Source organism: Nematolebias whitei, chromosome 7, assembly GCF_014905685.2.
Source record: "Nematolebias whitei isolate Nwh7 chromosome 7, NemWhi1, whole genome shotgun sequence".
NCBI classification, from domain to species: domain Eukaryota; kingdom Metazoa; phylum Chordata; class Actinopteri; order Cyprinodontiformes; family Rivulidae; genus Nematolebias; species Nematolebias whitei.
This window is the reverse complement of record NC_056504.1, coordinates 33,603,634-33,626,374: the sequence shown is the minus strand read 5'-3', so window position 1 is coordinate 33,626,374 and position 22,741 is coordinate 33,603,634. Positions and strand designations below refer to the sequence as shown.

The 22,741-nt window shown below is 40.2% G+C and overlaps 1 protein-coding gene across 1 annotated transcript in view; it reads right to left on the bottom strand.

Annotated features, from left to right (window-relative positions):
• Positions 1 to 22,468, bottom strand: part of col2a1b (collagen, type II, alpha 1b) — a 54,450-nt gene extending 31,982 nt beyond the window's left edge. The window contains exons 1-18 of the mRNA XM_037679815.1: positions 22,239 to 22,468; positions 19,134 to 19,343; positions 17,778 to 17,794; positions 17,342 to 17,374; positions 16,611 to 16,643; positions 16,364 to 16,417; positions 14,353 to 14,454; positions 13,534 to 13,611; positions 11,156 to 11,200; positions 9,920 to 9,973; positions 7,657 to 7,710; positions 6,188 to 6,241; positions 5,881 to 5,934; positions 5,741 to 5,794; positions 5,219 to 5,263; positions 5,038 to 5,091; positions 4,798 to 4,842; positions 4,606 to 4,659 (exon numbers count right to left, since the gene is read on the bottom strand). Of these exons, the coding sequence (XP_037535743.1) occupies positions 4,606 to 4,659; positions 4,798 to 4,842; positions 5,038 to 5,091; positions 5,219 to 5,263; positions 5,741 to 5,794; positions 5,881 to 5,934; positions 6,188 to 6,241; positions 7,657 to 7,710; positions 9,920 to 9,973; positions 11,156 to 11,200; positions 13,534 to 13,611; positions 14,353 to 14,454; positions 16,364 to 16,417; positions 16,611 to 16,643; positions 17,342 to 17,374; positions 17,778 to 17,794; positions 19,134 to 19,343; positions 22,239 to 22,329 (1,131 nt within the window). The 5' untranslated portion in view covers positions 22,330 to 22,468. The remainder of the gene's footprint in view (positions 1 to 4,605; positions 4,660 to 4,797; positions 4,843 to 5,037; positions 5,092 to 5,218; positions 5,264 to 5,740; positions 5,795 to 5,880; positions 5,935 to 6,187; positions 6,242 to 7,656; positions 7,711 to 9,919; positions 9,974 to 11,155; positions 11,201 to 13,533; positions 13,612 to 14,352; positions 14,455 to 16,363; positions 16,418 to 16,610; positions 16,644 to 17,341; positions 17,375 to 17,777; positions 17,795 to 19,133; positions 19,344 to 22,238) is intronic.
• Positions 22,469 to 22,741: the final 273 nt, after the last annotated feature.

Here is a 22,741-nt window from a genome sequence, read left to right as displayed (position 1 = left end):
TATATATATATATATATATATATATATATATATATATAAACTATTATCATCATCATTCTGACAAAGTGGAACTGACTGAAGTTAATTTTTCTTTTTTTTTACAAAGACAGTATGGTAATAACCTATGATTTCATCTTTGAAAGTGATCAACTGTGAAATAAAGAGCAAAGACACTGAATATTTAGGAAGGTTAGAGACCAACATATTGTTACTCAAAGTTAAATAAATGAATCTGAACAAATAGTTTAACATTATCAAATCTTTTCTGAATGCCAGCTTTTGAAGCTATTTCAAAAGGCAGTAGAATTAAAAGATGTAAAACGATGTTGCTTTTACTGCCGGCTTAAAAAGATGTCAATTTAGATGTGATGATGATCGGTTGGTTTCTGTTTCTTTACACTCTGTCTGTCACTGATTAGAGGACTGAAAGCTGGAGAAAAGGAAAAGAAATTTAAAATACTTCATATAAAAAAAATACAATAAAACTGAGAAAAGTGTGTCAGGAAAAAAGCACTCAGGGACACTCAGCCGAGGATTTGTGAACAAATGGAGCTAATTTATGATTAATAATTAGTTTATCCACTTTAACTTTGCTAAGGAAGGGGAACGTTAAAATAAAATACTGAGAATGCACAGCTCAGATGTAAACTCTACACTTTGTAGACCCAGATGTGCACATATTAGTACTCATTCCTCTTTTATTTTTACTTGCTGTTTTTTATTTTTCCTTCTTGCTCTCGACAAAGACGGATAATTTTTCATCCTGCTCCTTCCCCTGCTTCTTATGCTCTTTGTCCTGTGAACCTTTTGGAGCTACTCTTTGCATATCTTCTGAATTGTAAATCATGGATCTGCTCAGCTGGTCTCTCACGCAATTATAAAAATTTTCTCAACAAGAAGACAGGGCGAAGGAGAGCCCTCCTGCCCCGAAGGGACACTTGCAGATGGATACACGATAGATTCCTGGGGGAAGTGGAAGATCGTGTGTCTGTCCATATTGTTGGTCGAGGATGCTGAAAATCTGCACATAATTGGATCAATGACAACAGGATTTCTACTTTTTGGAGTTGGCGGTTACCTGACATATCGAGAAATTCGGAAAACATCGGCAGCTGTTCTAGCCATTGTGAAGCTGCCCGGCATGTGTGAGGGAATGTGCCGTGCTGTCAACACTCAGACTCAAATGCTGTGTGAGCTGAGCCTTAAGCTGCACTGAGAATCGCAGGCTACTTGCAGCTCTTGAATCTCTCTGGCAGGAAGAAATAGATCTCAGAGAATTTGTTAGCTCGACTCGGCGTATTTGACCACGAATTTGGCTGTTTGGAGTTGCCATTGAGCTGAACTAACAAGACTGTAAAGGCAAATGGTGGGCCTGACCCAAAACAACTGTTGTTAGCTGACTATGGCTCCCCCCTGTCAGCCTTGGAAGGCTGACCATCTCAAATTCTCCTGGATGTTATGTGAACAAGATGCTCTTCTCCCCCCACCCCTACCTGCTCCCTTCCCCAAGGACATGTGCGGACCTGTGTCAGAGCTCTACTGAGCTGGCTGATAAACACTGCACCATCACTTATCAGGACTATGGCTGTGTGGTGGTGGTGGGACTATCTGGACAGTGTTCACAGACTACTTCCCAAACTCACTCAACGCCCCCCCCCCCCCCCCCCCCCCCCCCCCCCCACACACACACACAGTGCAGTAACTAGGTAGATGCGAAGGCGCCAGTGGCTGCGTCGCTCACTTGGGCGACCTGTGCAGGGACCCCCACCCTCACCCACTCCATATGCATATGCTTCGAAAAACTGGTTATGACTCATATCAAAACAACCATCAACATCAACGAGGACCCTCATCAGTATGCATACAGTGAGAACCAATCAACAGAGAATGCTATCTCCTCTGTGGTCCACACTGCGCTCAACCACCTGGAGCAGAAAAAACTATTTCGTCCGTATGCTCTTTGTGGACTTCACATCCGCCTTCAACACCATGATCCCCCAAACCCTTCAGAAGGAACAAAAACACCTACACCCCCCTGAACATAAGAGGATCTGTGGTGGAAGTGGTCTCCAGCTACAAGTACTTGGGTGTATACTTGAATGACAACCTCAGCTGGAGCAACAACACCACCAGCCTGATCAAGAAAGCTCATCAGAGACTCTACTTCCTCAGGCGGCTGAGACGAGCTGGTCTGGGAAGCTCAGTCCTCACCTCCTTCTACAGGTGTGCAGTGGAGAGCATCCTGTGCTCCAGCATCAATGTGTGGCATGGAGGCTGCACAGCTGCAGAAAGAAAAGCTTTGCAGAGAGTGGTGAAGGCTGCACAGAAGATGTTGGAGTCAGTCTCCCCACCATCACAGACATTTACACCTCCAGATGCAGGAAGAGAGCCACCTGGATCATGAAGGACCCCACTCACCCAGCACACACACTTTTTGCCCCACTCCCCTCAGGAAGGAGGTTGAGGAGCATTAAGTGTAGAACCACTAGACTGAGGAACAGCTTCTACCATGAGGCTGTTAGACTCATGAATCTCTAACCAGAATAATCACTGTGAAAAAAATCACATCATGTTGCTGCTGATCTGTTTCATGTTGCTGCTGATCTGTTTCAATGTTGCTGCTGATCTGTTTCAATGTTGATGTGTTCATGTGTGCTCATCTGCTTACATGGACTCGTGTTCAGGTTTGTGCTGATGTTTGACGTAGTGTTTTTATGTTATGAGTGCTTAGTGTATATTTAGTTGATGTTTTTCTTAGTTCATATCTTGGATGTTATCATTGTTTTTCTTTTACATTTTATTGTCGGATGTAACTGGGACCCTGTGTACATAATTGCGCTCCACCACATGTACCACATGAGGTGCGAATAACAATAAAGAATCTCTCACTCTGACTCTCTCTCTTTATGTCACACCAGTATGTTGTCTTTTCTTGTGCTGAGGTTTATTTGAACCTCACACTGTGTCCTTGACACGACACAGAGATATGATTTTTTTTTCTACCTCCTCTTTCTTCATGTTTTCCCTTTTCCTTATCTAAACGAAAAGGGCAGTGCTTCCCACGAGGCTGCAGCCTCAGGAATCCTCGTCTACCCATGCTGTTTTCTTTGGATGGCTGTACTGAAATATAATTTCATTGTGCTTCTGACAATAAAGTTTGATTCTGATTCTGATTTCCAGGTCAAAAGAAAATTGTACCCAAGTCCAGCAGTCTCTGTGTGACAAACCACCACTCACCCTCTCACTCACACATTTCCACAAAGTGGAAATAAAAATAAGCTCCTCGTTAGTAATGAGCATCCCTGCCTGACACACAGAAGACTTCCTTTTCTCTTCATTGCATTCTCAAGAATGTTATTCAAAGCATATTGCGTAATATTAAGCAGATGTCGTGAGTAAGTGCTGAAAAAAAAAAAAAAACATGGGCCTCCAAGGGAACTATTCTGAGAAGCCACAATCAGGACTCCAGCCAGACGATTTACGTCTGGTATGCAGCCTCATGGAGCTGAATGGAATTCCTGCAGCAACAGAGCAAATGCAAAAAGATTTTGCAAACTCATCGTGAGGACACAGAGTTTCTAAACAATGTGAAGAAATGCTGATGTAGCCATGAAGATGGAACAAATTTCTCCTTGATAGACCGGTTGTCAGCGCCTAAACCAGCTGAGAACTGGAATAAAATTAGGCATGTGTTTAAACTGGAGAAAATTTGAGCAATTAGAGTTTTGGCTGGTGCTAAATATAGTAAAAGCTGGAGCTGAACAAAGATGTGATTATTTTGGAAGCCCAGTGTTTTCAGAAACCGGCTTGTTACCAAATCCTAGTTGTGTTGACGTTTTATGGACTAAAACTGCACTCAGACTCAAATAATAACTCTCAAAAAATAGACTGGATTAAAAAAGAAGACTAATGAGCAGAATCTTGAAGAAGCAGCTTGTTTTTCTCAGTGGGACATTTTATAAAATATGCAAAGTTTCACTCAGACACAAATATTCTTCTGCAGAACTAATCACACCATGTGCTTCAGAATATTTGTTGTTATACCCCCCCCCCACACACACACACACACACACCTACACATACAGTATAAGAAGCCCATTTCTTCTGGTTTTTGAAATAAGATTCTCCATTTGCAATTCCTAAAAGATTTTCCACACATTAAAGTGTCTCGAGGAACAAAGCAGCAGAGCTCAGGCTGTTCCCAGGCTGCAGGATAGTGAAGAAAAAGACTCTTCAGGGGGAGCCAAAGATAAAGAACACCTAAAAAAACTTACTGGTCTCTGTATTCTTAAATTTTTTTATTCATACACATGGAAGCAGAGCAGCTCTTCAGTTTCACCGAAGCATCTCGTCTTTCATACCCAGATCAGTCGCCTGAACCAGGTGAAGGCATTTCCCAATAGATTTATTTTTCATTTGTATTAATAAAACTCCTTCAGCGTCCTAAATTCAGACATTTCTTTTCAAAAGAAAAACAAACAAAACTGGAAATCCTTTAGAAAGAACTCCTAAAGGAATGGGTAAACACTGACACATGGCACACACACCAAAAACAGGACACCTGACAGGAGGTGGGGGCACCATGTATGCAAACTTGTGGCCTACCTTTGAACCAGGAGAGCCAGGGAAGCCTAGAGCTCCAGCTGGACCAACCGGACCCTAGAGACGAGAAAGAGACACAAATCGCATTCAGGTGAGAACTTTCAGGCTCCACATTCGAGTCACAAAACAAGATGAACTTCTCCTGTATTTAAAATGAGTTAAACATAAATAAATGATATTTAACACGATACTCACGGGAGGACCAGCAGGACCAGACAAGCCATCATTTCCACGTGCTCCCTGACCAGAGACAACAACCATTGATTACATTTAGGTGTAATTAATAACAAATAATTAAAAAAAACTGTCAAAGCTGTCCTTAACTGATGCAAAAAGTGAACTTTAATTCAGAAGAAGTCAAAAAGGAAGAAACAAAACCACATGTTATGTATGACATGGCACACAGAGATATTTCTATAGGAAGGTGGCACCTACAGCAGCTCCAGAGGGTCCAGGGCGTCCTCTCTCGCCAGGTAAACCGCGGGGGCCCTACAGGCAAGCAAACATGTCGAGATGAAGGTTTTATCATGATTTATCTTCTTCAGTAAGCATGATGGCTGCTCCCTCCTCTAGCAGCTCCTTTTTTGTTGTTGTAATTTTAGCAATGAATACTCACCATGGGTCCAGGTGCACCGCTCTCTCCAGGAGCACCAGATTCCCCCTAAATAAAGAAATATTCAGTCTTTAGCATGATGAGACAACTTGGTATGGACATAAGAATAGGTCACTTTTCATTACTTTAACAGAAACCACTGTTTCTGGTCTTCTTAGTTTGTTTTAGGTGGATAATGTTGGAATTGTAACATCTAAAGCAGGACTATTCAACTAAATTACTCAGGGGGCCACATTTACTGAAAGCCAAGAGCTCAGGGGCCAGACATCCAGCAGTTATTCTCGTTAAGTAAGTTTGTTTTATGATTTAAAATCTAGTTGTATTTAAAAATTAACCCATTGGTGGGTCAAACTGAGCACTCGTGGGCCTAATTTGTCCCCTGGGCCACCAGTTGAATAGCTCTGATCTAGACACATTAAACATGTGCAGTAATGAGAAAAAATAATCACGATTTCTGGCAACGTGTTTTGAGATAGAGACAATAAGTCAACATTAAAAGGCACAAAAATGAATCCAACATCCCACCTTAGCACCGAGAGCGCCTGTTTCTCCCTTTGCACCATCGAGACCTGAGTAACCCTTAACAGGTGATGAGAGAACAATCAGATTTCTGAGGATAATGGAGCACACAGATTTGTAGCAGAAAGCTTTGTTAACAAACTCACTCTGTGTCCCTTGATACCTGGAAGACCAGGAGTTCCTGGGAATCCACGAGCGCCCTGTGATACAAGAAGAGAAGTAAAAAATGGAAATCAATAGGGGAAAAAAAGACAGAAGATAAGCCTGAATTTGTCTTTTTAAGCTTCTATTTTTGAATTTAGTAAATGTTTGACTTGGTGTCACAAAATTGTTTTATTATTAAAAAAAAAATATATTAATAACTTGCAATTTAACAATTTACTCAAACAAAACCGTTCTAAGAAATAAGAGCGTAAAATCATGATTTGTTAGGAACTCTGGGAAGTAGCTCACCTGAGGTCCAGTAGGTCCACGTTCACCTGATTTTCCTGGTTTGCCAGGCTCACCCTAAAACACAGACAAACAAAAAAAAAGTTTGTTTTTTTTTCTTCATGCAAGCCTCCACACATTCTGTTCTTCACAGTGAGAAAGGCACTCCTGCTGGAGACAGTGAGGAATGATCCATGCTAGTGTAAAATGTGACAAGAGTCACATCTGCTGCCATCTGGTGGCCAAACATGAGTATTACAGTTCCTTTTCATATTACATAACTAGATCTGCTTTATGGGTTGTGCAACCAGAGAGAATAACAAAACAATATAGAAAACCTTTGTTTCTCAGAGATTTCTATCTTTAGGTAAAATTTTGAATTAATGAGACTAAAATAAACAAAAGTTAGATAGATACAAACAAAGAAAAGCTAGAAAATAAATGCTAAAAAAATCTAAATAGTTTTTGCACCATCTTGAAATACAACTTTTTGTATTTATAAAAATGGCTTCCTAGGGAAAGAGTCTGGAAACATTTACATATTGATAATTATGACATAACTTTGAATTTCACTAAAGTAGTCACAAACAAAACATAGTACATGTCTGTTTCCATATTTCTCTATTTGTGCAACCGATAAAGCTGCCGCCTCTCAGCGGAAAGGTCACGGATTGAATCCTGACCCGGACCATTCTAAGAGGAGTTTGCATGTTCTCTCCGTGCATGCGTGGGTTTTCTCTGGGTACTCCAGTTTCCTCCCACAGACCAAAAACATGCATGTTAGGCTGATTGGTAACTCTAAATTGTCCCTGGGTGTGAGTGAGAGAGTGAATGGTTGTTTGTCTCGTTTGTCTCTATGTGTCCCTGTGATGGACTGGAGACCTGTCCAGGGTGTCCCCTGCCTCTCACATAGTGACTGCTGGATATGAGAACCAGTGACCCCCATGTCCCGAAAAGGAATAGGCGGGTAAAAGAGAATGGATGGATGTTGTCTGAATTGAAATTTTTCTGATGCTGTCACTGGTTCACTCACAAGGAGTTACAATTAGCTGCAACTTCGCTCATTATTTAGGAGCTTTATCACAAGTTCCTTCTTATTAAATATTTTTTTTCCATTCGGCTGCTCCCTTCGTCAGGGGTCACCACAGAGAACTAACTCACATGAACACTTGGCGATTGTACTTTCACTGGGTGCCGTTCCTCATGTAGCCACAGCCCTCTGTGTGGAGCAGAGAGCTGCCACCTATAGGGTGTCCAGGGGAGCAGATTTTGTTGCTTAAGTGCCTTGCTCAAGGACTCAGAGTGGGGCAAATGAGGGTGGAGGCAGGTGTGGGTGCTTAAACTTTCCCACCCGCATTTTGATGTTGTCAGTCTGGGGGATCAAACCAGCGACCTTCCGATCACAGACTCGCATACTCTAACCTCTGTGCCACCTCTAGCCTACCATTTATAAATGTTCTTATATATTTTATAAATGCGACAGTCATACTTACATCATCTCCAGGTTTTCCAGGAGGTCCCGAGGGGCCACGGGGACCCATGGGGCCCTGTTAAAGATAAAATAATAATAATAAATCAAAAATCACTTACAGTTCATATTGATAACCAACAGAGGGCATAGACAACTAAAGTGCTTCATCTTAATTCATGGTGACAGGCCATGCTGCTGTTCCTTTTCCGATCGGCTCTGACAAAACAAACGGGTCACGCCTGAACCTACGATTACATTTATCATATGACCCGTATGTGCTGAACTCACTGACAAAAGCTGCTGCAGCTGATCTTCACTGGTGCATTAACAGTCGTTTACACAAGTCAACATTTATTAATGCAGAACTACTGTATAAAACAGAACAAGTCACTTTAAATTCACTTTAATTTGAGCTCTTTATTGCACTGAAATAAGATAAGGACGATTTATTCATGTTGTAGTACAAAAGCTGTCAAACTTTATAGGTTAGATTAGACTGAAACAAAGCTTTGTTTGTCTCAAATAATAAATAACTTTGACTAAATCATTTTACTGTATATATTCAGTCAGTCCAGTTATTATTTTTTGTATAAATGAGCTGTTCATATCAATAATTATTCGTAGGATCATCCGATACCTGAGACTAAAGTTTGAGCATTGGCATTAATAATATGATTAATATAATATCCTATTATCTTTTTTATTTAATCCAAAATCATTGTAAACTAATAACTTATGATTGAATGAAGTACTTTCTGGAATTTGCATCACTGACGCTGAGACTCTTCCAATTATTTTCTTGATCTAAATTTGATTTTAATCACACTTAATGATATACTGGCTTTTTTTTTTTTTTTTTTTAAAGAAAAGGCTTCTCTGTGGGATTCTCTGAACTCTACATGAGCAGATTATCACAGCAGTGGGGAGACCTTATCCTGTCCACCTGCTGAGGGGTCGGGGAGGACAGGAAAGGAAGGAAAGCTTCTGGAGAAATTAGCTCTTAGGTATACAATTTTTAAAAAGCAGGAGTAGACTATCAAAAAATAAAATTATGGAATAAATATAATTTTTCATGGAAATAAATGTCGACGTGACTATCAGATAGAAAAAAAGAGCGTTGGAAAAAGTCAATGATATGTGTAAAAGTAAGGAAGCACTATGTAATAAAATGAAGTACAGCAAACACAAGATCCGTTCTGTGCCCCCCTCCCCCCACTCCCCCATCAAATGACATATTATAAAACCTCAACAGGAAGTCTCAAGAAATGACTAAAGAGTGTTTCTGTTTCAAAAGTTGCAACCAAACAGGCACAAGAAGTTAAAACTGTGAAGACATGCCATAATGAGTAACCTTTGCTTAACCTTTATTGTTCCATGTTTTCCTAACAGAGCACTTCGCTCTCAGACTGCAGGTTTACGTGCGGTTCCTAGAGTTTACAAGAGCAAAACGGGAGGCAGAGCTTTCAGCTGTCAGGCTCCTCTCTTGTGGAACCAACTTTCAGTTTCTGTCTGCGAGGCTGACACATTGTCCAGTTTTAAGATTGAGTCTTTCCTTTTTGATAAATCCTATGGTTAAGGTCACTTTGGGTTTACTGAGCTATCCTTTAGATCTGCTGCAATCGGCTTAGACAGCTGGAGGACAAACTGACAACATTTCCTCACTCTGCTGCTGTCTTTGCTCTACCTGTTTGTATTTGTAATTATTAAAGCTTAACGTGTGTTTTTTGTCTTTCTTCCTATAGACGGAACACCTGGACCTGCCATTCTGTTTGTTTGTTTCTCCTTCCTGTTCCTCTCAAACCCCATCCGGTCAAAGCAGATGGCTGCTCATCCTGACTCTGGTTCTGCTGGAGGTTTCTTCCTGTTAAAAGCAGTTTTTCCTTTCCACTGTTGCCTTTGAGCTCAGGATGGGAGACAGTGACAAAATGAAGATTCAACACGAACTGTTGGTTTCTTTAGACAGAGGACTTTTACTAATTGACTTTTTATAATGTGAATGTTTCTGTTCAGTGCCCTGAGAGGACTTCTGTTGTGACTTGGTGCAATATAAATAAACTGAATTGAATTGAATTCTTCAGCTTAGTTTTTTTAATAACATTTTCTTTTGAAGTATTTTTATGAATACAAATATATTTTAAAGGTAAAGGGTAAGAAGAAGAAAAATTAAAGATGCTCAAGAGCCTAAACAAGAGGTGAAAAACCTTCAGACATCAGGAGCTACCAGGAAAATGTAAAAACAAGTGGAGCTGGACAGAAAGACAGGCGGTGCACCGCAGGGAACTCACAGATTGTCCAGACTCTCCGGCCTCTCCTGGGCTGCCTTGGAAACCTTGTGGGCCCTAAGATGTGGAGAGGAAAGAAAAATACTCCAGCTGAGAAAACGAACAAACAAAAACTGCTTCACGTGCAAAGACAGAAGGCACAAACTGTTGAAACCACGACCTCATCAATAAATAAATATTTTTCCTATAACAAATTTTCATCTGCTTTGACAGTTTGAATTTAAGCTTTCTTTAATTTCTTTCGATTGTCTTAATTAAAGTAAATTAATACTGAATACCGTTTATCAACCTGTTATTTGTGATAGTACCACATTCTTTTGTCCACCTTTTTTCCACACTGCTTTGACAAACAACAAACCAAAAAAGAACAAACATATCACCAACCAAATATGAGAAATAAGACGCCTACATTAACCTTAATTTAAAATTTAAATTAATAGAATTACAAAAAGTATGACTGGAGAACAGTCAGTTCTGTAAATGAACACTTCACAGTAAGTAAAAGTATCCAGTGGGTGTCAATGATCTTTTTTTTAAGTATTTATCATTTTTGTAAATACTAAATGTGAATGTTTTTCTTTCAGCTGCTTCCTTCGGCTGGGGTGACCACAGCAAGTGAATTTATGAAGGATTTGACAATTGTTTAACACCAGATGCCCTTCCTGTCACAACCTGAGATCGAACCTGCAGCCTCAGGATGTTGACACTGTGGCACTGACCACCAAGGTACCCCAGCCCCCTAAATGTGTTCATATTAGTGTGAATAAATCATAAAATCAAAGGCAGCTCAGGCGAAATCAGTTCTTTAATTTGAAGCCTGCAGGAAGGCAGAAAATTGCTACATAAAGTGTGGTTACAGGTTAGAGCGGAAAAAAGACAGGGTGTGTTTGTGTGCAGGGTGTAAACCCAGTGAGGATGTGAGAACGGTAAATTGTCAGGTGCTCCACATTGTGTCTGGGCTGTGGCACAGGAAAACACCTCAGAGCCTGCAGCTGGAAGACGAAAGTATTCTTTATGTGCCGCCTGCAGACGACACCGATACAGTGTAAACTTTTACCTTTGGTGGCTGTGACATGTAATCCTGCCTGGAGTTCAAAGTCAGTGGTCAAATATAATATCTATAGACACTAGAGGGGGCAGACTCTGATAATTATTGGATTTATCCTGTTGAAGAAACAACACAGGACGCTGTCTGCAGCTGTGCTCAGATCTTGTGTAAGAAGTAAAGAAGGTACTTACAGGTGCTCCGGAGGGGCCAGGTGGTCCTCTGGGTCCCATGGGGCCCTGAGGGAAAGAGAAACCAGAGGAGCAACATCAGGACAAAGACAGATAACTCCATCGTTCACCAAGACAAACACAAACATGTTAATTACATCCGAACACAATCAGATTTTACTTTGACCATTTTTTAGAAGCAAAATCTACACGTTGATCCAGTTCAGTCAGGATCTGCGAATCACATCGTCTGCTTTGCCCCAAAGCTACACTCTGTAATACTCAACAGCTTTACTTGTCAAAAACATAAATCTTTAGAAATTCCTCAGTGGCATTTAGAACTTATCTTTCTTCCAATCCCTCCTTTCACTTATTTTAAACACCCTTCTCATCTTTTTATAGCTTTTTTGGTTGTTGTTTTGCCTACATTTTTCTGCAGTTCAAAGGTCATCAGCTGTACTGTTGTACTCCTAGGAGAGACTTGTCAAATCTTACATAACTTCCTTTATTTTGACAAACGAGCCTTAAATGCTGATGCGCGTGCTTTAAAAGGTTTCGCAAAGGTTTAGGCTTAGACTCAGAAGAGGGTTACATTTTTCTGCTGAATGCTTTCAGACTGAAACTTAATCTGCTCAGCGAGAGCTTCTGGCTGGACTCACACGCCAAAATAAATTTTTTTTTGCTTCACCTTCATGCATCAGCGCTCAGCGAGAAAAAATTAGAGGAATTAGAGTGAAAAGTGAAAATCCTAATGGGTTTTCTTTCAAACTCACAAAACACACACACACACACACATATATATATATATATATATATATATATATATATATATATATATTGCATATAAAAGGGAAGTAATGGATTTTTGTTCGAAGTTGTTTCTCATAATTAAAGAAAATAATGAATTTGGACTTCTTGTGTCAGCTGTTTTCCACATTAAAACCATATTCCTCTCATTAGTCTTGCTTTCATTAATGCTCAGTTAAAAATGAGGGCGTGCAGCCAAAGAAAACGTCACAGCAGTGTACAGTGCTCCTTCGAAAAGCATGAAAATCAGCTTTCAGTGTGTGTGGCAAGCTTCCACCAGCTTATCAATGGGACTGTGTGTGTTTAAACTGTCTGAATGCGTGCGAGCAAAGGTTTCAGTAAAAGCACTGTTCGAGTGTTGGAGGAAACGATTAGAGGTCCTTAAGTCTGACTTATATAACATTAGTTTGGTTCAGCTGCTCTCAGACAACGTGAGCGGGATGACGAGCAGCGCTGAGCTCTCAGACACACATGGTGGGTCAATCTTTAGGGCTGAGGCTAAACGCTGGGATCTGATTGTCTCCATGCATCTCCTCCCTCTCATCCAGGTGTCTCAAACCATCACCACCCAGCAGCTCCATGGCTTTTTAAATAACTCCCAGAATGCCCCTCTCTTCACTGTTAGCAGCAGAGGTTTTTCACGAGCTTGAAGATCGATCCTCACTTTATAAAACGACCCATGTGCACTCCTGGTGAGGCTTTTATTCAACAATTGTCAAATTAAGACCTCTCATGCCTTGAAGGAATGCAAATCATCTTTCAACTTTCAGGCTATAGTTTTTAACTATCTACTAACTTTTTGGTCAAATCTTGAAAACAAAATTGCTTGATCTCATGAAAGATCTCAAACACTTGGTGAATAGTTGGAGTGTGAAACTTTCTTACTTGTTTTTTTCTGACATGTGACTTTTAATTACATGCAGAAAGTATTGTTGAAATCTGTCCAGTGGTTTATGAGATATTTTGCTAACAGACAGACAGGGTTGACTTATTCCCAAGGCTTGGTTTCTTTGGCCACACAAAATGTTAGCTCAACATCTATAAAGTTGACTGAGCCATTTTGAGTTTGCTAAAGTAATTTGACTGTGGTGGCCATCTTAAATTGGTTTAACTCAAAAAGATAAATATTTGAAAATGTGCATTATCATTTTCTGAAAATGTTGTTAAATCCACTGGGTGGCAGACGAACGCTCGCATGCACATATAAAAACAGGGGAGTCACATGATTTCCTGCTTTTTGCCCCATGGGCAAAGAAAAAGGGGCAAAAAGTTGTTGTTTCCTCTGATGTTTGCTGAAATCCCATTTGAAGATCAATAACGATGTGTCCATCGCCTTTTGTTATTAAGTGATAACCACGTGGTTCTTCAAACGTAGATGTCCAGATTTTATTTACAAAGTACGTTCCTTCATTATAGTTTACGCTTCGATCAAATTGCAAAGACGGTTTTGAGCAGTAGTGGTCATTTTGCAGATCTCCAAGTCAGTCCTCAGGTCAGAAGATCATTCATTGACTGTCAGAGAAGAATGTGGTGGTGGTGGTGGTGGTGGTGGTGGGGGGGGGGGGGGGCAGCAGGTCTCAGCATGGTTTTCTCACCATTGGTCCTTGCATCACACCCATCTGAGCGCCGCCAGCCTTCTCATCAAAACCTCCAGACATCTGAGCCGCAAAGTTCTGGAAGAGACAAAAGAGAAAACCTCATCAAGATTTCTTAATAAATGAAGGTTGTTTTATGTCAGTTTAGATTCAGATCTTATGATGCTCTGCTCTGTCACTCTGACTTTTGGCTTAAAAACGCAAAAAATAAAAAGAAAGACAAAAACGATAAAAGCCTGAGGCACCCGATAAATTGAGACGTTGGACCACATTTAAAAATCAGCTCTCTATCTTGGTATATTTAATTATTTATCTTGGCACTAAAGTGTTTTCACAGAACTGACACACGGCTTCATTTCGGCAGGACAGAGAAGCAGCTTTTAGGATGCTGTCAGCTGCAGAGCATTATGTGCACCCTGATCCAGACAAGGAAGAGACAGAGGGCATGTGAAAAGTTTTTACAAAGACTTTGTCTGCCCTGTTCCTCAAAAAGCTTCTTCTCGTCCTCTTCTAGGCATCTCATGCCCTTCAACCTTTCCTCCTTCTTGTCAATTCCTCCTCCTTTCTTCTTTTCTTCAGTGAAGAATACAAGGCATTCAGTCGATTCTCTCTCAGCATCCATGCTGTTGAGTCTCTGTCTCCTCCCATCCGCTGCACATTCACATCTTTTGTGTTCTTAGACTTCTTCTTTGCTCTGTTTCATCCATTTTTTCCTCATCCTCCCAACCAGTCAAATCTCTTCTTGGCCTTGAATCAGTGTTCAGCCAGGCAGAGCTTATGTATCCGAGGCCACACCCCTCCAAGTTATAGGATACATACCCCACCAAGGCCAGGGGGTCCGTTAGGTCCGGGAGGTCCAGGGGGTCCGGGGTTTCCAGGGGTACCAGGTTCACCATCTCTGCCACGAGGACCAGGGCTTCCCTTAAGAACAAAGATAGAATAAAAACAACTCTTAAAAACAAATAAAAAGGTAAATGGACTGTACATACATATCACCTTTCCATCTTTTCACAAAGCGATTTACACAATAATCTGTGTCCTCATTTACCCATTCATACAGCACTCTACTACAAAGTAGATCTCTACAAAGTAGATCTACTACAAAGTAGATCTCTACAAAGCTAACTGAACAAATCATTCTAAATAGACTAATCAGTGCTTTATCACATCCATACTCAGATGGGACACACATCAGAGGCAATGACGGGTTCAGTGTCTTGCCCAGGGACACTTCGGCATGTGACTGCTGGTGGATTTGAACCCCCAACTCTTGCACTGACAGACGACTGCTCTAACCACTCAGCCACAACCGCCATAGGTCAAGAATACATTCTTAATCTGAGCCATAATGACCTAACTGTATTGTCTTAAAGCCTTTCACATCGTTTTATTTGGTGTTTTTTGAGAATCTGAAATTATTTTGGGGAATAACTCAAATTGTTAAGAAAAATAAGAGCCTTAAAAAGATTTGTGGAACATAATTATGTGATACACACCAGATTCATTATAGCAGGGGTTCCCAACCCTGGTCCTTGTGGAACACCATTCTGCATGTTTTAATTGTTTCTCTGCTTTGACGCACCTGATTTTGAAAGAATGGGTCATTAACAGGCTTCGGCAGAACTTGAGGGAATAATTAAATCGCTGAATCAGGTGTGTTGGAGCAGAGCAACAAGTAAAACGTGCAGGATGGTGTCCCTCAAGGACAAATGTTGAGAACCACTGCACTACAGTATAGTCATGCTGTCAAATGTGCAAAGCGTTTTTTTATTTTTATGTTGCCGCATGTGCACATTTTTGACAACTGAGACAAATATTCTTAACATAATGTGATTAAATTATATCTTCTTAGGTGATAATAATTATATAAATAGGAGGAGTAGTCTCAAACAACAAATTTAAAATAAGTTGTTCATTTATTTTTAGGACTGTGTGCTAATACTGAAGCTCAGGAGCAGTTTAAATAAATCATTATAAAGTCACTGGCAGGGAAACAAAAAAAAAAAAAAAATGTTGAATAGCTACTGTTGACAGCAGCGTAAAGCTCATTTGAATCTTTTCCCAACTCCGCTGACAGTTTAAAATAAAAAAAACCTTGACCTCTTATAACCTGCTGCTTTTATACAGTTTTATACGGGGTGCAAATACTCCATTCAAACTAAACAACACTGCAGCTTTATTACGTAAGATTGTTGCTCTGTGTTTAAAACACTCTCAGTGTTTCATTACAGGTTGTACACTACGCTGATCATTTGTTGGGTCAAACGGTGCATACCTCTGTGCATGTAGAGACAAATTACCCAGCAAGCTGATCCAAAACTAAGAACATATTAAAACAGTGCTTAGCTTCAGCTAGCCAAAACTAAATGTGCCTCGTGTTTAAATCTGCATAAACAAGATAAACTCCTGGCCTGCAGCTAAGATCAGACCCATGTTGTTACATTAATGACACCATCAAAGCTTGACGAATGCAGCAGCGCAGATTTCCCGCACTGACTGTGAGCGTGAGGCCTCTGAGAGAAGCCAACGTTTACATTCGGAGTCTCCGACAGTCTCACATCTGTTAAACAAGCCAGACCACAGAGCCTAATGGGAACGACACATGACTGGGTAGACTGTGGTGCTCAGTGAAAGGCCACCATTATCCTAACCTGCACGCTGCAACACATCCCTTGACCCACACTCCAGGACCTACAGCTATCAGATTCAATCGGACATACTGTACTTGTTAACGGAGTAGATTATGTGGCTCTAATCTTTAAGAGGTCCACAGGAGGAAATCACAACCAGGAAAATGATTTGTTCAAACTTTCAACGTTATGAAACTAACCTTCTCTCCTTTCTCTCCTCTTGGTCCGCGGGGTCCTTGCTCTCCTGGTGGGCCCTGTGGGAACAGAAGATGGGGCTCAGTACCTTTAATAAATATCTGAGCGTGTAATAAAATGAAGCAGCTATAGCATTTATTGTTGCTGTTGCATCAATTTCTTTCACGGCTTTTTATCGTGAAACAAGAACACCAAGTTATAAAAGCCTTCTCGTATATATAAAAAAATACACATGCAGAGGAAGTTGCATACCGTTGGGCCAGATGGTCCTCTTGGTCCTACAACCTGCGCATGAAAAGGGGGAAAACAAAACAATTAATGCTTCCATTTACCAGATACATTTTCCACACAAGATATTTCCGCCATCAGAGCAGACTTGTTAATTACCAGTATCTATAGGCATAACCAGAAACATATAAACAACGGTCTTTTTATTTTTCTGTTATGAACATGCGCTCCTCAGAGAAGCAAAGTGTTTCCAGGTGCAGCAGCAGTGAGTTTACTCTCCTTCTGCTGCTTTCTGATGGCCCGACCTTAATGGGCGATATGGAAACCTTATGGTTTGGCTGTCTTCCACATGAACGGGTTAAATACCTCCTTTTTTGGCTTTTTGTTTCCTGATTCTTTTGTAAGCTCGTGGTACTGGAACTTTGTCTTCCTGTGGCTGTTTCATAATATATTTTTTATGAGATTCAAATCAGAAATGTCAAGGAACTGAAAATATTTGAGCTTTTTAGTTATCGAGTATCTCATCAGATTAAAAGGCTGCATCCAGAAGGCGTACATGTAAAATGACACATGAGGGTAGCAGAACAATTCTGTTGATCTAATAAAAATAACTTTACATAATGATGTTTTCCTGTGTATGCTGTACTTCTAGGATGCAGGAACATGTCTTCCTCCACTGGCTACCAAGAAGAGTTGGTAGTTTCATGCCAGCTCTTAAACTCTTGACGATAGCTAACAAACAGGTGTCAACTTACATCTGTAATGTCTCCAGGTTCTCCCTTCTGACCCTGATAAAGAGAAAGTAGAACAACTTTCATGAAACTGGCAAGAAATATGTTTAATAAATTTGACAATCCTCATTCAAACCTAAACCTCTGCCACTAAAAGTCTCTTGATGAGGAGTTCTTATGTGATATTAAAAAGTTGGCAGAATATGTTCCTTGCAGTGTCATTTAACAGATGTGACACTCAGTGTGAACAGGAAATTACTATTATTCCTCTGAAAATACTTTTTAACATTAAAGACGCGTCTAAATCCTTAAACTATCAGGTTGTTGTGCAGCTCTGATACGAGTCTGGATCAGACCTGGTTATAATTGCTGGGCAGGTTGACTTCAGATACACACACACACACTGTCATCATCAACATGCAGACATGTACAATTGTTCCAAATATCCTAGAAGTCTCACCTTAGCTCCAGGTACTCCTGTAAGGTATGGTGCATGGTTGTAGACAGAAACAGAAACAGTTAGTGAACAGATTACAAACAAAAATCACCCGTTTAGGGTAAAATGGCTTCTAGTTAAAGTAAACTACTTGCTACACTTTTCTAAAACAGACTTTTCCAAAGTCACCCCATTGTAGTGTTGTTATAAATAGATCCCATTAGGATAAAACCAGTGTTGGTTAACTCACCATCTGGGCGCAGAAGCAAAAGCACAACGAGTGCATTAAAGAAAGGAAGTGGCAGAAAGCAAAAAGGTCAATTTAGACTAACATAAAATCTCACCGGACAGAGAGGAATTTAGTTAATTTAGTTCATCTACAGCTTGGCTACACCTGAGCTATGTTAATTTAGCAATTTTAAGGCTTTAATTGAGTGATTTCTGAAATAGGGCTGGTTATAATTAACATTTAATGACAGGTTCATTTTCAAACACGTTGTTGCCTTACACAAGAGGTCCAGTTATCAATTGTCAAATGTTACAGTAGATAAATAGGATCAGATAAAATGGTTCGTTTAAATCAAGGATGATGAATTTTATACCAAGAATTCAAGTTCATTATCTTATGAATGATTATTTTACAGACAATGATTGAGAATTGAATTTCAGCCAGCCCTATTTGTATGTTGTGGACTCACTCTTTACATGTTACAAATGTCTTGAAAGCATCAATAGAATCTGGATATTTTACAGCAGTTGAATGCACAAGCATGCATTATAAACAGTGACACATCTGATTTCAGTGATGCTTCTCAGCCTATTTTATTTACATTTCCAAAGGAACTAGAGTCTGAATACTGGGGTCTTTGTTTATCAGGAAGCCATGACACTTTGAAAGGGGTATGAGCCACCGGCGAGGTGGTGAATAGCCTCCTTCAAAGCTCTCTGTGCAGAATCAGGCTCTTTTCTTGTCATCAGATCTGCAGAACTCCACAGAGAGGATATAGAGTAGAAATGTGAGGCGATGTCTGCTCGACTGAGGTATTTCCTTAATCACTCCCACATGTTTTCATGATACTCAGGGAAGGAGAGTATTCAAACAAGATGGGGGCCAAGGTACGCCAGCAGTGGAAAAACGCCGGCAGGATTAGCATTTCACTGAAATCTCGTCAGATGTGTCACTGCTGTTGTGTGAATCTTGTCACTTGTTTGCTTTGGGGATTGAAAACTGTTCAAATCAAAGGCTGACATGAGTTACACAGCAACTGCCCACACTTTGATTTGAACCAAATGTGCTATTTTCTTTCCCACCCCAAAGTAAACAGTGTCATCATATTCAGTAATTTATTTATGAAAGGTGTGAGATAAATAAATTACAACCAGAAGGTGAAGATGGGTCAGCAGCGCAGATGGGGCAACACTCTCCGAATGGGATTTCAGGTTTGGGGCAGTCTTTTAGCTCCTCGCAGACAATTTCGTCACACAGAATTGTCCCACTGTCGCACACACAGATGCGACAAGGCTCTGGTTTCCATATGTCCTGGTTGCCATAACTCTGCCCGTCTTGTACACAGCTAAAAGCATCCTCCTCTGTGTTCGAAGTCACAGTGAGGGGCACACAGAGGACCACACAGTTTGGAAGAAAAAGGGAGATTAGGCGTCATATATAAATCAATCACTTACTGGAAATACACAACTCATACTCAACATTTATTTACTGACAGACCTTCTTTAACTTTTGTTCAGCCAAGAAACAATCATGGAGTGTAAAATCAAAAACCAAAAGTTTAAATACAAAAATAAATTACTTGTTAAAATTAAGTAAATCATTAACATAACTATTTAAACAGGTAATACATGTTGATTATGTTCTTTCAACTGGCTTGGACTTAATAATGCTGATCATTTTGTCAAAGAAGCATTGAAAACTATCTAATTAAATCATCAAAAAGCCTGACAAACTATGTCCCATATTGCTTGTGTAATATAATAATTATATTAATTTGATCCAGTAGTTCAAAGGATAATATTCATTTACATTTAAAAGATGCATAAGAAAAAGTGACAATTTTGTTTAAAAATAAAAAAAGTGCTGCTTGTTAAGCCATGATTTTATTAATGATCGACATTTTGATAAAATAGTTGCAACTCTTGTTTTCTAAAGCTGCATCATCTTCTCGTCAATTCTTCACATGCAATCTCTTCAGTGACCACATGAGGGCAGTGTATCACCACATAATCCAGGTCAAGCACACTCCAGGAAACCACTTAACATCAGTGACTCCACTATCTGGAGACCATGTGCCTAAAATCCTTGACAGTTCATTAAAGAGCTAGTTCACATTGTGGAGACACACTATCCTACAGACTTTGCATTCAGTTAAAAAAAATGTTTGCACATTTTTTTTTTCTGCTTGACCACAGCCTGACATACAAAGCACAAGGCGATGTAATGGAGGCAGGTCACATCTGAATGCAGCTACTGTACATAGTGTAACACCTGTTGAGAGAAATGCTCTGACTGGAGTTCCTGAACCTGTGCAGACGGGTGAGAGCAGCTGATCGAACAAAAGAAAGGCCTAAAGGTACAGCCGGTGGGAGAAGGAGCAAGCAGCTATATTTATCTTTGAGCCAACGCTTACGTCTGGGTAACCTAATGGACCTTAGCAGGAAAGAATGGAGTCCTTCTGGTAGGGGACAGAGTGGACAATTCACAAACTGTGCTTGTATAAACATGGGGTGCATTTTAAACCTCTTGTGGGGGCTGTGGCTGTGTGTGATGCCAGTTCAAACACATTGAAGAAAACTGCAAGCGTTCAGGCACATTCCTGGCAGTTTGGATGTCTAGTTTTACAGACCTGGGTGGACTATCAAAGACCTGCACCTGTCCTTTCACTAACTGGCACAAATGATTTGCTTTAAATGGGTTATTTTAAGACAAGGGCTCCTATTGCAGCGCCTATTTAACATCTGATGCTGTGAGTGTCTGATGTTGATTTGAAAACCTCCTCTCCTCAGCTCTGTTTTCCAGGTGAATCAAACTACAAGTTGTAAAGGAAACCAGTGTGTTACGTTGGAGCATTGAAGATGGATCAGTTTTTACACTTGCAAGCACATTTAGGCTTTGATTCTTCACTTATGACCTGTGTGAGTCATAAACCAATAACCTCTTAACTAATCGATAAGGCTCAAGGCCAATAAGGCTACTGTGCTGAGGTCACAATAAAACCTTTTTACTACTCCTTCCAGACCCCCACCCACAAAAAAAATCCCAAAGAAAATTCTTGGGAAAGAAGGGCTTGCATTATATCCAAGTTCCTGTGTCTCTGAGAAGGTAACTTGACACTTCAAATTGCTTTGGCACAGCTATTTCCCCTCTTACTTCTTTTGGAAAATACACCTTTCACTTGCTTTAGAAACAGTAGGTTTGACTTGTGCAGTAAAAATGTTTTGCCTCTTATAATTCAGGTTTAAAGTCTGGTTTTTATTTTATTTTTATTTTATTATTTTTCCAATCACCTCTTTTCATCTTTCTTTCTCTCCTGTCACAGTGTAGATGGAAATACTGAAATCACTTGGAACAATAGTTTAAGCCTCTGGAGGCCTCTTAAACAATCTTTTGTGAATCTTACAGTAAAAGAGCAACTCTGATGAAGATTTAAACTCCCACTTTGCATAAATCAAGAGGTTAAAGAACACCTTTAGTGAAATGGTAATAAAAACATCAAAATAAAGAGTAAGTCATTTCTACCACATTTTAATGATCTTATTGCCTCAACAAGCTGAGATTTGCTTGGATGCCCTCTGACAGTGATGGAATGTGAACACTTTTCATCAAAGGCCCTTGAGCCTGACCACCTTTCACTTTTTGCCTGTCCCTTCCCCCCTCCACTCATCTATATTAAGTGAATCTGCAGTTTAAAAGCTGTCAAAGCACCTAAAGCACCCACAGGTGTCAGGCGGTTTAGTTTCAAGAAAGCAGTGGAAGGCAGGTAGAAAAGAGCCTTGGGCTGCAGGGATCTGGAAAAAAGAATTCATCCTGTGGTCTGGTTTTGGTTTAAACTAAAGACTAACTTTTGAGGAAATTAAATATCAATATATCTTTTTTTATTTTTTTATCACAACCCCAGACATAAAGCAAATGCATACAATTTTGTATTTTTTTCCTCTTTTTTTGTGTAAACATACCTCACACAAAATTTCTATCCCTCAACTACATATGAAAACAGCTGGGGTTTAACACTAATTTAATTATTAAAAAACCTGGTTATCATTAGTCTGACAATATTTTTTTTAAATATAAAAGAAAACATCCAAACATTTGATATTATCTGTGTGTGAACGTTGCAACAGAATCTCATCTCTTCAGATTCAAAACTATTTTAAGTTCAGGCCGTGCGTAGATCTACGAAGATACCAGATAAAACAGTGCACACTGTGACAAAGTCACCTTTTCTTCATTAGAGAATAAAAATGGTGACTTACGGTCATAATCCTGACATCTCACAACGGCTAATAGACAAACTTGGGTTGCTGCAAGTAGCAGTACAGTCCTTGAATCCAGCAAGCTGAACATGTCTAAATATTAGACATGCACAGCCCTTTGGGAGATGAAAAGGTGCGAGTGGAGCGAAGGCTTCTCTCAGTCTTTAGTGATTTATGTCCCCAGTTACAGAAGTCGGACCATCTGACATTCACCCTGCCCAAAAGGAGTTGATGTGGGGAATCCAGCAGCAGGACCCGGACCTGCAGCACAAACTCAGCACCAACCGCTCCAGGCCAGACGCTGTAGTTTTATGACCCGGCTGCCTTCAATGAATCTTCGTTTATTCCCCTAAAATATCAGGCCGGCCCTCTCTTACCCCCTGTCAGGCTGAAACCTGATCCCCTGATTCCCTCCCAGGTTCCTTTCTCCCATACCCAGACCACTCCTTTCACCACGTGCTGAAATGAGCCCAAACAGACTGAAACTTTTTTTTTTCCTTTCA